General features: G+C 43.7%; 1 protein-coding gene across 7 annotated transcripts in view; it reads right to left on the bottom strand.

The window, feature by feature from the left end:
- The window catches only part of HELZ (helicase with zinc finger), a 161,937-nt gene that overhangs the window by 135,485 nt on the left and 12,695 nt on the right, over positions 1-13,757 (bottom strand). For 6 of the 7 annotated variants that reach the window (XM_078438253.2, XM_078438258.2, XM_078438255.2 and 3 more), the window contains 2 exons: positions 2,732-2,959; positions 355-391 (listed from right to left, as the gene is read on the bottom strand). In XM_078438253.2, the coding sequence (XP_078294379.1) occupies positions 355-391; positions 2,732-2,941 (247 nt within the window). In that variant the 5' untranslated portion in view covers positions 2,942-2,959. The other variant, XM_078438259.2, reaches the window with a different exon arrangement.

Here is a 13,757-nt window from a genome sequence, read left to right as displayed (position 1 = left end):
AAAAAACATTCTAGGATGGACAGACAAGCCTCTCAATTTATCCCAGCTTAACATCTTAATCAACGTGTGTTACGGGTCTTAAAATTTGGCTCTTATTGACTAAAAATACTCACACAAACTTTAAAAGGACACTATCAGTGTTCCCACTCATGACGATGAACAACGTTCAGATGTACATCCATCAGAGCAGGAAAGTCGTCATCCACGTTAGTTACCAGTAACCACAGTGAGGGGGGTTTCAAATGTTTTAATCTCTCTTGAAATTAGCATATAAAAAAATCAAATCTGAAACACTGCTCAATTTAAATAACTCGAAATTTTCAAAGCAGAAAACAGTCCCATTCTTAAACATACCATGCCTACAATCTTCATCAGCTTGCCCATAGTTTTTCTGCAAAATAAAAGACACAAGATAAAATTAAGTCGTTCAAGGGCAGCTTAAAACAGATTTTATCAAAAACAAAAACGAAAACTCAACTTTGTTTCAAAGTGTGATTATTAATGTTTGGAATCTAATATTCACAGAGCAAAACCAACTCATGTGCTCTACCAACAATATAATGTCCTTCCCTGTCCACTACTCACACTCCTTCTCACCTTCTCTACTTCCAAACCACCAGAACCTCCTCCCTCACGATCACGCTCAGCTAACGACTCCCCTGAGAAAACAGAGCCCTGAGAAGAGAGTTCCCGAGGACTGTCACCCCACGTCTGCCCGCTTCCCAGCGCACTCTCTGCCTTCCGCCTGTTGCCAGGCCAGCCTCCAGGGCCCTTTCTAGCGTACCGCTGGGGCAGACCTGCTCTATAACCCGCTCAAGAACATCGCTCCGGCAAGCCGCCTCTACTCCTACATCACTGACTTTTTTGCTTTCCGTTGATTCAGTCCTTTAAACAAACATGGGGCTACTTCACCCATCTTAAAAAAATCCTTCCTGTGACCTCACTTCTCCCACCAGTTACCACTCTCACTTTTCTGTGCCTCTTTGGGACAAAACTCCCCGAGAACTGTCTCTACTCATGTACTTCAATTCCTTCCCGGTGACTCTCGAACTGTCTTTAGTCAGATGGGCACCGCCACTCCACGGAGGCTGCTCTCGTGCTGGTCTCCAGTGACCTCCACTGCATCCAGCTGGACACGTGGTCTACACTGACTCGTTCCCATTCAGATGCACTGTCACGTCTCAGTCGCCTCTCAATTCTCACTACTACATTCACAGCAACAGACACTGCTGACCACTCTCTCACTTGGATCCACTTGCTTTACTTGGCTACGGGTTCACGGCCCTCCCTTAGTTTTCCTTTCCGTCAAGGGTTGCTCTTCAGGCTGCTTTGCTGGTTCCTCTTCTTCTCCTGCACCTCTTCACACTGCAGTGCCATAAGACTAAGTCCTTGGTCCTCTCCTCTTCTCTATGTACACTCATTCATTCCCTTGGTGATCTCACCCAGGCTCAAGACTTTAGATGTCATCTACAGGCCCCCCACTCTTAAGTCAGTATCTCTGACCCAGACCTCTCTCCCAAACTCCACGCCTGCCTATCTGACTGCTTCCTCAACATCTCCAGCCGGCTATCTAAATGACATCTCAAACTCAGGATGTCCAAAACTGAACTCCCAACTTGCCCCACAAAACCTGTGCACCACCGACAGCCTTGTCATCTCAGTTGAGGAAACTCCACTTTCCAATTGCTCAGACAAAGCAACATCGAAGTAAGTAATCTGTGACCGCTCTCTCTCTCTCTCTCTCTCTCTCTCTCTCACTCCCTGCATTCAATGTATTAGGAAATCATACTAGTCCGACCTTCAACTTAGAACCAGAATCAAACCACTCCTCAGTCTCTCTGCGGCCGCCACTTTGCCTGAGTCACTATCATGTCTGGCCTGGATTATTCCAACAGCTTCCCAACTAGTCCCCCTGCCTCACTTACCCCTCCAGAGTCTACCCTCAATACAAAAGCCAAAGAATCCCTGCCAAATCAGATCATGCCATTCCTCTGCTCAAAACCTAACAAGAGCTCCCCAACTTAAGTAGAAGAAAACCAGGTCCCTATAGGGACCTGGAGGGCCCCACAGGATTCAGCCCCATTGCCCACTCCCCCTCACATACTTTTCTCCAGCACACTGGTCTTCTAGCTATTTCTCAAATATGCCAGGCAGGCTTCTGCCTCAGAATCTTCTCACTGACTGTTGCCTCTGCCTGTAATGTTCTTCCTCCAGATTTTGACATGGCTCGCTCCCTTGCCTCCTTCGTATCACCTTATCAGCAAAGCCGGCCCTGACCACTCAATTTCAAATTGCAACCCCAACCCTAACCCTATATCCCCAAATCTCCCTTGCCGTGACTTTTTTTTTTCAGCAGACTGCTACCTTCTAACACTCTCAAGAGTCTACTTATGTGTAATATGTACTGTTTAGGGTCTGTCCCCCAGCTAGAAAAAATATCGTGAAGATCATTTTTTTCCACCAATGTCTATCAAGTACCTAGACCAGTGTCCAGTACATAGTATACACTCAAGAAATATTTGCTGAATGAGTGGACAACCCAAAATGCTATACAACAAGTCGTATTAAACAATTTTAAAGGTGTAAAAACAGTTGTTGCTGTCAAACATGTTCAGCAATCACTAGCCACATCAACCCAGACTTAGGTGATTGTGGCCAACAATTTTCCCCACTCAATGAAAAAGTCCATTTTTCACGGCTCAGCATTGGCTTACTGACAGTGTTTACCCACCAGTTGCAAAAACGAGGCGATTCTGTAAAGAAGACTCTCAATTTTGATGCTTTCTATCTCCAGTGGACATGGCCCTGTGAAGTCGGCCATGGAGTACTGGCCAAGAGAAAGGAGGGCCTCTGTGCAGTGCTTGAGGGTCATTTCATAGTCCTGCCTCTTAAGTGATTCGCACGCTTGTTCACATGACTTCTCAGCTCTTCTGTCTTCCATGACTCAGGGACAAAAATCCTAAAGACAGAGAGAAAGGACAGGTCAGAGAAGGTTTTAAAATCTCACTCGTTTTCAATTCTAGTCTCATTCCTACCTCCGTTGGTTTAATTATCTCTCGGAATAGTTACTCTCAACCAGCCTTCTGATCAAGGTCACAGCTGAGCTTGTGATGCTACAAAATCTATACTTCTCTTTTACGTTTTATGAAGTCTTTACTAAGATCCGAGCGCAACGTCAACCGTAAGTCGAGATCACACAACCAACCACCAAATGTAGAAATGAGTCAAATTGATAAAGGAAACATGACTTTGAGTACTGCAAGGTGCAACAAACCATGAAGGCTGTTTTGTGTGTTTTTTTTTAAATCAGAAGGTACAGAAATGCTTCATATCCAAACCTCCCAATTTCAGTATTGTAATTCCGTGACTGGGATCGCAGAGCATCAAGACCTACACCGTGCAGGATTTTTCCCACCAACATAAAACCCTGGCTAAAATGCCAGTTTGAACCGCCTATGCATTCAATTCGGCAAACATTCCCCGAGGCCGGGCCCTGTGCTAGCAGCCCCGAAGTCCACGATGGAGCACAGCACGGCTGGTCTCAGGCAACTCCGATTCTGGCAAGAGCAGCAATTCCGAGAAAGACTTATTCCATATGCCACAAGGCATGAGCTGGCCTCGAAAGGTGAACGGGAGTTCCCTACACAGAGATGACAGGGAGAGCGTACGTGGGATTTTCAGAGAGAAGAGTTCAAGTGAAACCACCAAGAGGAACAACCGCGTGACCTAAACTCCAGGTGTGTCAGGGAAAGCGGAGGAGCCGCGAATGACCAAGGGCCGCAAGAAGGGAGGGCTTTATTCCACAGGCGCTGGGGCGTGATGGGCTGTCACAGGAAGAAGGAGGCTCTCCCACAGAAGTGCCGTAAGAACAGGCGAGACGCGGGCACGGCCATCAGGAAGACACCACCACGACGGTCCGAGGAGGAGAGTCTGCGAATGCGAGCCCGGCCTCGCCCCAGCTGGATGGCTCACGGCGAGAGCACGACGCCTGGGCAGAGAGGACCTCAACCCCGTGGACTGCCGATCACGACACTGCGTCGCGGGAGCGCCCGTCACCAGCTCGGTCAGGCACGGAGAGTGCGTTTCCTGCCCGCCCCCCCCTCGCTTGCCGGCCCGCCTCCTCTTCCCCACCTTCCACCTGACCCACCGGCCCCAGGTGCTCATCGGTCCCTCTCGCCTCCTCTCCTGCCCGCAGCCCCGGCGAGCCTCCTGCCGCCTCTCCAGCTCTGACGGCAACCTGGCCCCAGGCTCCCCTGCTCTTCTTCTGCCATGCGCCGCACACAGCGAGAGCTGAGGGGAGAAAGCCGTGGACGGGCACCCGGAACACAGTGGCAGTGAGTTGGGCGTGATGACAGACGTCTGCAGAGGTCCGTCCGGGCCCCTTCAACTTGGAGATACTCGTAGGTCAAAAAGTGCAGGGGCACCTGAGTGGCTCAGTCGGGTAAGCACGGGACCCCCGATTTCAGCTCAGGGCATGGTCTCGCAGCTTCTGAGATCGAGCCCCACACTGGGCTCATGCTGACAGTAGGGAGCCCGCTGAGGATTCTGTCTGTCTGTCTGTCTCTCTCTCTCAAAATGAGTAAGTAAAACTTGCAAAGTGAATGACTTGCTTTAAAGAAAGGAAGACAAAATAGCGACATTACAAGATAATAACCGATTATAGAGACCTCAGGTGATGCTACTGACACTTTGGTCCGAGTAGGTATTTGCCGAGGGAGAGCTGTCCTGGGCGCTGTAAGATATTTAGCAGCATCTCTGGCCAGTGGCACCTCCCAACTTGTGACAACCGAAAGTATCTCCAGACCGGAGCACATGTCCGGCGGGGGGGGGGGGGGGGGCGGGGGGGGGACACACTCATTCCTGATCGACAACTATCGATACAAACAAGCTTATCGCGTTGGCTTGCCAGACAATAGCAAAAGTAGATGCATACACCCATGGACGCCAAAGGCCTCAGAATTGGCAAATCTTTCCTGTAAAACTCTCAGCCTCATCTAGAAAATATTACAAAAGAAGTGAAAAGAAAAGAAAAACTAAGAATGCACAAGCTAAAATCTTTCTTAGGGAGAGAACAGAGCACAGGGAGCCAGAGCACAGATGCAGAGCCAGAGGCCTTGCATTCAAAACTCCCCGGCCCCCTTACCCACCAGCCCCCTCACTCAGATACTCACGGGCTGCACAGCCTGGGGCGAGTGACTTAACCTCCCACCCAACTTGCTCACCTCAAAACTGGCAAACAACTACTGCCTACCTCCTATGGTTAATGTAGGATCAGGTGAAGTATCGTGTGTAGAACACTTACGAGAATGCCTAGCACACAGTAAGTGCTCAGGAAGCGTCAGCTATGGCTATTTCCCTAAAATTCCAAATTTTCAGTTTATATAAAGTAGAATCACTTCACTGGTCTCAACATACAATACTATATTTACAGTAAACAAAATAACACTCTGTGTAACTACCTAGTTAACAGAGGAATTATTTTCATCCATTTTACCCATCTCAATAAACTGATAATGATTACGCAAGAATGGCCACTGGAGAAATAAGTACATTTGTGTGTCACTGATATACACAAGATAAGCCCTAAAACTGGCTACAAAGGGAGATCACAAAGACTCCTGTCAACATCAGCCACCAAGCATACTCCCCAGGGATATCTCAAAACATTAATACATCAGCAGATTGGGGGCAGAACTATTAACTTCGGCAGCTCCAGGGGGAATTAACTTGAAGAGTTAATGTCTGATTCATTAGGTTCAAGTGCCTATCTCAGAAGAGGATGTGAAGGTTTCTACCACACTTACCTTTGTTAATCAGGTCTTAATAATTAGTTTCTCCCCCAAGTCCTACCTGAACCTCACCAGGGGTACTTAGCTGTAGTGTGGACCTCAGTACAAAGCAGGTCTTATTCAACTATTTTCTCTGGTTTTTCAGAAAACAGAAGGACCTAGCTACACATCCTCCTTCTGAAGAAGTTAAAAAAGCTTTCTCATGGGTAAAATAAAAACTGCCAGTCAAAGTGAGACAATGTCTCAGCCATGCTAAAATGGACTACAGAAAATACACAGTAAGAGATCTGGAACTACTACTCCTGGAAGAGGCCAGCACCCAGAGACACCTCCCTGTGTGGCTGACACTCTTGTCGAGGATACAGACACACTTGTATCAACACCATACAATCCTACCGCCTGCCCAGAACAGCCTGATCCAAGGGCAAACAGTGACCAAGCTCTAAGAGTCTCTCCCATGGGGACAGGGAGGCCCAGGGAATGGAGATGAGTCCCGTGAACCACATCGATACAGGAAGAAGCATCACATCCGCCCATTGTGAGATCTACCCCCTATCAGCCTTGATTCTTTCTCTTCCTGTCAAAAACAACCAACTTGCATAAAAAGAATATAAAACACTGTATGTTAACTTTCTACAAACTCCTCCACCTGTGGGGAACATGGGCTTGGGAGTGTGCGACTTCACAGGCAAGGGAAACCAAGATTCCGACCCAAATCCATTAACTCCTACAATCTGCTGCTGACCTATAAAAGAGACTAATATCATTAGTTGTTTGGCCACCCAGTATCCATTCCTTTTCCTGCTAACAAAAGCCCACATTTTCCCTTTGAGAATTCACCTCACCCCTACTCTCAGTCCATATGGTTCCTGAAGAGCAGACCGCATCAAGGAATCCAAGGGTGTCATGTGACCACAACTGGCTCATAGCCCCAAACACAAAGACTGGCTCAGGTAAGACATGTGACCCCATAAGAACCAATGAGACACGAGACTTCTGCTGAGGCTTCTGGGAAAAAGACAGGTGTTCTTTCCCACTAAACCTAAAGTGTGAGAGGCTCCCGGGGTTGAATAGGCTGCGGCCACTTTTCTAACATACGGCCCCTACAACTGAAGTCTGTACAGGAAAAGGCAGAGTTGATCCATAGGGAGAAACAGTCCTGATGACATCACTTGAGCCCCAACTCCAGCTAACTATGCCTGGACTTTGCAGTTAAGTGAGCCAAGAAATTTCTTTCTAGTTTAACCCAGGCAGTTGGGGCTAATCGATATACATGTATGTCTGATCAGCACCTCACAGGATGTGAAAAACTGAATGAGCTGATAATTGTCTTATATATACACACAATTATCAGTAACACTGGCCACAGTTATTGATTGCTAATAACGGTAAATATAAAGAAGAAAAAAGTGGGTTTGGGAGAGAAATGGCTTAATGTGATACTTGGTTATTCTGCCTGTTAAAAATACAATTCTAGGAGCGCCTGGCTGGCTTAGTCAGTGAAGCACACAACTCTTGATCTCAGGGTTGTGAGTTAGAGCCCCACGTTGGGTGTAGAGATTACTTAAAAATAAAATCTTAAAGGGGCGCATGGGTGTCTCAGTCCATTAAGCTCAGGTCATGATCTCATCGTTCGGTTCATGAGTTTGAGCCCAGCATCCAGCTCTGCGCTGACAGAGCAGAGCCTAGTTTCCATCTCTCTGCCCATCCCTTGCACTCGCTGTCTCTCAAAAAATAAATAAACATTTAATAATAATAAAAATAAAAGAAAGTGTGAAAGTCTTCACAAACCTAAGCCAATCATCTCCTTTGGTGAAGCAAAAGTCCCGTGCGTCCCTAAGACTAAGGATAAGGAGGGGCGCCTGGGTGGCTCAGTCGGTTGGGCATCCGACTTCGGCTCAGGTCATGATCTCACAGTCCGTGGGTTCGAGCCCCGCGTCGGGCTCTGTGCTGACCGCTCAGAGCCTAGAGCCTGTTTCAGATTCTGTGTCTCCCTCTCTCTCTGACCCTCCCCCGTTCATGCTGTGTGTCTCTCTGTCTCAAAAATAAATAAACGTTAAATATTTAAAAAAAAAAAAAAAAAAGACTAAGGATAAGGAGTACTTTAATTAGCACCACCTTTCCAAGAAATGATAACATTTGCAATTTCCACAAGTCAACTTTATAAGAACATCGTTATCGCTAAGTTAGTTTTCACTACTTTTATAAAAAAGAAATTTGTTTTAAAATCTATCCATCTTAGTACAATAAAAAAAAAAAAGGAAAAACACTGATAAATTGGACTTCATCAAAATTACACTTTGGCTCTTTGAAAGACACTGTTAAGAGAACGAAAACTAAAGACTAAGAAAAAATTATCTGCACATCACATGTCTGAAAGAGGATTTGTGTCTGAACACAGAAAGAAGTCTCAAAACTCAACAATAAGCAAACAACCAAATTAAAAGCTGGATAAAAGATTTCCACACACACTCCAAAGAGGGCATAATGATGGCAAATTAGCACATGAAAAGATGAGGCTTTAGTCATCAGAGAAATGCAAATTAAAACCATGATTAGACACTACTACATACTATTAGAGTGGCTACATTACAAACATTGATAATATCGGCGATGCGGAAGAACTGGAACACTCAAGACATTGCTGGTGGGAATATAAAATGGTACAGCTACTCCAGAAAAAGGGCTGACAATTTCTTAAAAAAGTTAAACACATACTCACTACATGACCCAGCAATCCCCTCTCCCCAGACAGCTACCCTGGAGAAATGAAAAGCCACATTCACACAAAAATCTATACCCAAATGTTTACAGCAGCTCTATTCATAACTGCTAAAAACTGAGATATATCCAAATGTCCCTTAATCAGTGACCATGGAAAACTACTCAGCAATAAAAAAAGAACACATTTGCTATATATGCAATACCTTACATGACTGAAAAAGTAAAAGAGCCCAGTCTTAAAAGCTTACATATTGTATGATCCCATTTGTATTATATTTTCGAAAAGCCAAGACTAAAGGGATGGAAAAAGGTCAGTGGCGGGAGGGGTTATGGGGGGGGGGGGGGTGACTATGAAAGAAGAGGGTGAGGACACTGCTCTGTATCCTGACTGCGGTGCTAGGTGCACAAACTATACGTGTAGGAAATTAATAGAAATATACACCAAAAGACAAAAGCCAACTTTTACCGTGTGATAGTTTTAAGAGTTAACTTTTAAATTGCTTTTAAAATAGGAATCGGTGTCATAATTAATATGGTTTTTGTTTTTTAAAGTTTATTTATTTTGAGAGAGAGAGAAAGAGAGAGAGAGAGAGGGAGCACGCGCGCATGCACATCCAAGCAGGGGAGGGGCAGAGAAAGGAGGACAGAGAAATGCCCAAGCAGGCTCCATGCTGACAGCACAGAACCCAACACAGGGCTCGAGCCCACGAATCATGAGATCATCACCTGAGACGAAATCAAGAGGCGGATGCTCAACCGACCAAGCCACCCAGGGGCCCCTAACATAGTTTTTAAAAATTGAAAAGAAACAGATACAGAAGGATAAGCGTGTTGTTAACAAATGGAAAACCTATACATTTCCTCTTCCGTGCATGTAGGTTTTAGAGGCAAGAATGGAGCCTTCAGAAAGAATGTCTCCAAATAGAGCAATCATTGAGTTCACTTGGCACAAAATATAGAATATTTTTCAAGAATTCCATCATCACTAGGTAATTTGTCTAGAACCAAAAGTAAATATTGAAAGAAAAATGAAATCAATAGTGCACCACAGAGGTGGTAGGTAGACAGGCCTGGACTAAGATATTTTCAGTAACAGATGAAAAAAAGGAAGGTGATTTTTAAAAGCATCATTCTTTGCCCACTGGGGACTTCTTTCTAAAACAGTATGAGAATAACCATCAGACCACCATGAAATCAAGGCATGAAATGTATTTTATTGTTTAAAAAAAATCAGTTATGGGGCGCCTGGGTGGCTCAGTTGGTTAGGCGTCCGACTTCGGCTCAGGTCATGATCTCACAGTTTGTGAGTTCAAGCCCCGCTGACAGCTCAGAGCCTGGAGCCTGCTTGGGATTCTGTGTCTCCCTCTCTCTCTCCCCCTCCCCTGCTCGTGCTCTCTCTCTCTCTCTCTCAAAAATAAATAAACATTAAAAAAATTTTTTTTAATCAGTTATCTTAACTTTTCTTATTAATGTAGGCATGGCCCCCCTTTATTTCAAAAGAGCTAAAAATCTTATTTGATTAAAGACAGACTTCAAAGCACAAAAATAAACTGTGATCAAACAGCAGGAGCCCATAGTAGCAAATAAAATTTCTTCAATCTAAACCGAAGATGATTTCTGTATCTGTCTTAGACGTTTGTCTCCATCAGAAACAAACAAAAAAAAAATTATCTCCCTCATGATTAACTTGGGTGGAATGAATCAGACTGCATTTGTAAAGATCTCGTAAGACTGAAGAGCTGTGCTAAACATTACCACTATCCACTCTGACAGCAATTACTAAGAGCCATAATCAGGACTTGATTGGACTCCAAGTTATCCTCAATTATTAAGCTATATAACAATAAAACCATAGGAAAACTTAAAAGACAAACATAAGAAAATACACAAGTTTCTTTAAACAACTAACAAAACAAAAATGTAAACAAAGGAAGAACTGCCAGAAAAAAAGTTGTGATTCACTTTTTTTTTTTAATTATTTGCCTTTAATCTGCCTCATGCATTATTATTTTCCCTATGGAAATTCTATTATTCTGAAAACAAGACACTACTGGAAAGTAAATGTCGTGACAAAAGAAAAGCCAGATTGATACATTAAAATAAGCCCCATGACCTAGCCCCATGGGGGAAGGACACACCCCCTTCTCCGTCCTGAGCTAGGGAGTCAGGCTTCCTCAAGGGGCAGAGCATGAAGGGCCATGCCTCTGGAGGTGGCAAGGAGCTTCGGTACTAAATATCCAGGCCACCCACAGTCTGGCTACCACCTAACTAACTTTCCCACCACAACCCATGGGCAGTCAGGCTTCCCAGTCTCTGACACCATGCCCGTCCCTCTGCCTGCAGTCCCTGCCCTCCTCTCTCTCTGAACCTAACTCCTACTCACCTTTAAATGAAGGCTTCCATACCTACTTCCCTAAGATGCTCTCCCCAAACCAGTACTTCCTACAGAATCATCTATTATTTTGAATTAATCATCTATTATTTTGGATTAAATATATCATATAAGATGCCCTATCTGCCTGACACAACCATCTTATAAATCGGGGTCATATTTTATATCATTTATATCCCGAGACAACCATTCAATTCACTAAAGCCATTCAATAAAGACTTTAATTGAATTTCCCAAAGAGATGGCCTAAAATAACCTGAATGCCAAGCATTCCAAGAACTGTCCTGTACCAAATTAAATACTCATTAGAATTCCAAGTCATAAGGAGGAATGTTGTGTTATCTTTAAACTTATCTGCTTTTATCCAAAACTGGAATCTGCGATGGTTCTATGAGACACACAGGCAAAATATTCTGCAAAGCAAAAGTTTTATTCATTCTACTGTGTTTAATATTCACCCAGTCTTGCTCGCACTTTTCTCTAAAACTCTTATAAAATCTCTGAGCATGCAAGAAGCATTAGAAGAGAGACTAAGCCTATTGAGAAGAAAACTAGAAACTAAGATCATCAATCATATTCCATTTTGAATAATTTCTTTCATAAAGAGGTAAATTCTCCTAAATTCCAGAATGAGTGGAATCACATAGCAAAGTAAAATGTTTTAAACACATAAAAGAAATACCCTAATGGACCTTCCACCATCTGTTTTAGTAATTAAAATGATAAAAACAAGAAAAACTTTTAATTTTTTTAAGTTTATTTATTTATTTGGTGGCGGGGGGCGGGGGGGGGGGGGCAGAGAGAAAGGGAGAGAGAGAGAATCCTGAGCAGGCTTCACATTGTCAGCGGAGAGCCCAATACAGGGCTCCAACTCATGAACTGTGAGATAACGACCTGAGCTGAAACCAAGAGTCGGACGTTCAACCGACTGAGCCACCCAGGTGCCCCAAGAAAAACTAAATTTTAAAAGCTGTATCAGCAGCTAAAACTGAGGGGGTTTTTTCCATCTACTAGCTTGGCTTTTCCTGACCCATATTTTAGAATTGCTAGCAATTCTGGCAATAGCCTTCTTTCAATAATTCCAAATTATTTCTTGAAAAGTTTGAGCCTCCTCCCAAATCATTTAACATGCTTACTAATCATTAAAAGTATACATATTTAAAAACCCACATTTATGAAGCAATCAAATTACATTAAAAGACTGACTTTCTAGAAAAGGTTGCTGCTTGCCAAGAAAACTTTATGACTACAAAAATTTTCTATTTGCATTTCTTCATTTTCCCTTTTAGATTATCTGTGTAGACTTGTAAACACATAATCCCAAACAGTTGAGCTTTTTACATAAAACATAAATCGATTTTTAAAAAGCCAACTGCATAATTAAAACAGTACCACCAACCACCATCATCCCTCTTAAAAGCTGTCTTTAATTTACCAACAATCTACATTCTAAAAATATATTTTCAAATCAGCGTTTGAAACTCAGTACAGAGTTTCCTGCTCCCATTTGGTTAAGTAAAAACAAGTTGATTATAAAACAATACAGTATAGGGGCGTCTGGGTGGCTCAGTTGGTTGAGTATCCGACTTCAACTCAGGTCATGATCTCCCAGTTTGTGGGTTCGAGCCCCGCATTGGGCTCAATGCTGTCAGCCTATCAGCACAGTGTCAACTTTGGATCCTATGTCCCCCTCTCTCTGCCCCTTCCCCGCTTTCGCTCTTCTCAACAATAAACAAACACTGGGGTGCCCGAGTGGCTCAGTTGGTTAAGCGTCCGACTTCGACTCAAGTCATGATCTTCCCCGTTCATGGGTTCGGGCCCTGTCGGGCTCTGTGCTGACGGCTTGGAGGCTGGCGCCTGCTTCAGATTCTGTGTCTCCCTCTCCTTCTGCCCCTCCCCCACTCACACTCTATTGCTCTCTCTCAAAAATAAACAAAACACTTTAAAAATTTTTAATAAATATTTTTTAAAATCTTAATTAAAAAAAAAAACAACTGTATTTCATGTACCCTAGCACACACATAGCTCATCTTGAGCCTAAGATCCAGTATAGACACGTTTGCCCAAAACGCCACTCTCTGGTTGAGAAAGAAATGTAAATGCTAAGGCATAGGAGAACATCCTTTGCTGTCAACTGCTAATTGGGTTAGAAATCCTTAATATCATTTCTAGTGCTGAAATTCTATTATTCTATATAAAACAACCTTAAAATAGATATACATTTGTGGCGCCTGGCTGGCTCAGTGAGTGGAGCATGTGACTCAATCTCGGGGTTGTAGGTTCGAGCCCCATGTTGAGTAGAGACTGCTTAAAAATCTTAAAAAATAAATAAGTTTAGGGGCGCCTGGGTGGCTCAGTCAGTTAAGCGTCCGACTTCAGCTCAGGTCATGATCTCACAGTTAGTGAGTTCAACCCCGCATCGGACTCTGTGCTGACAGCTTAGAGCCTGGAGCCTGCTTCGAATTCTGTGTCTCCCTCTCTCTCTGTTCCTCCCCCCGCTCATGCTCTGTGTGTCTCTCTCCCTTTCTCTCCCCTTCAAAAATCAATGAAAACATTAAAAAAAAAATTTTTTTTTAATAAATAAGTTTACATTATCCTTTCACACCCATTAGGATGGCTACTATAAAAAAAAAAAAAAAAAAAAAAAGCCCAAAAAATAACAAGTGTTGGTGAGGCTGTGAACAAATTGGACTCCTTGTACACCGCTGGTGGGACATACGATGGTGTTACTACTTTGGAAAACATTAAGTACAGAATTACAACAAGATCCAACAATTCTACTTCTGGGTTAATATCCAAAAGAACTAAAAGCAGGGACTGGAACAAATATCTGTACACCCATGTTCACAGCA

Source organism: Panthera onca, chromosome E1 (assembly GCF_046562875.1).
Source record: "Panthera onca isolate mPanOnc1 chromosome E1, mPanOnc1 haplotype 2, whole genome shotgun sequence".
NCBI lineage: Eukaryota > Metazoa > Chordata > Mammalia > Carnivora > Felidae > Panthera > Panthera onca.
The sequence above is the reverse complement of the archived record's forward strand: the minus strand, read 5'-3'. Positions and strand labels throughout refer to the sequence as shown.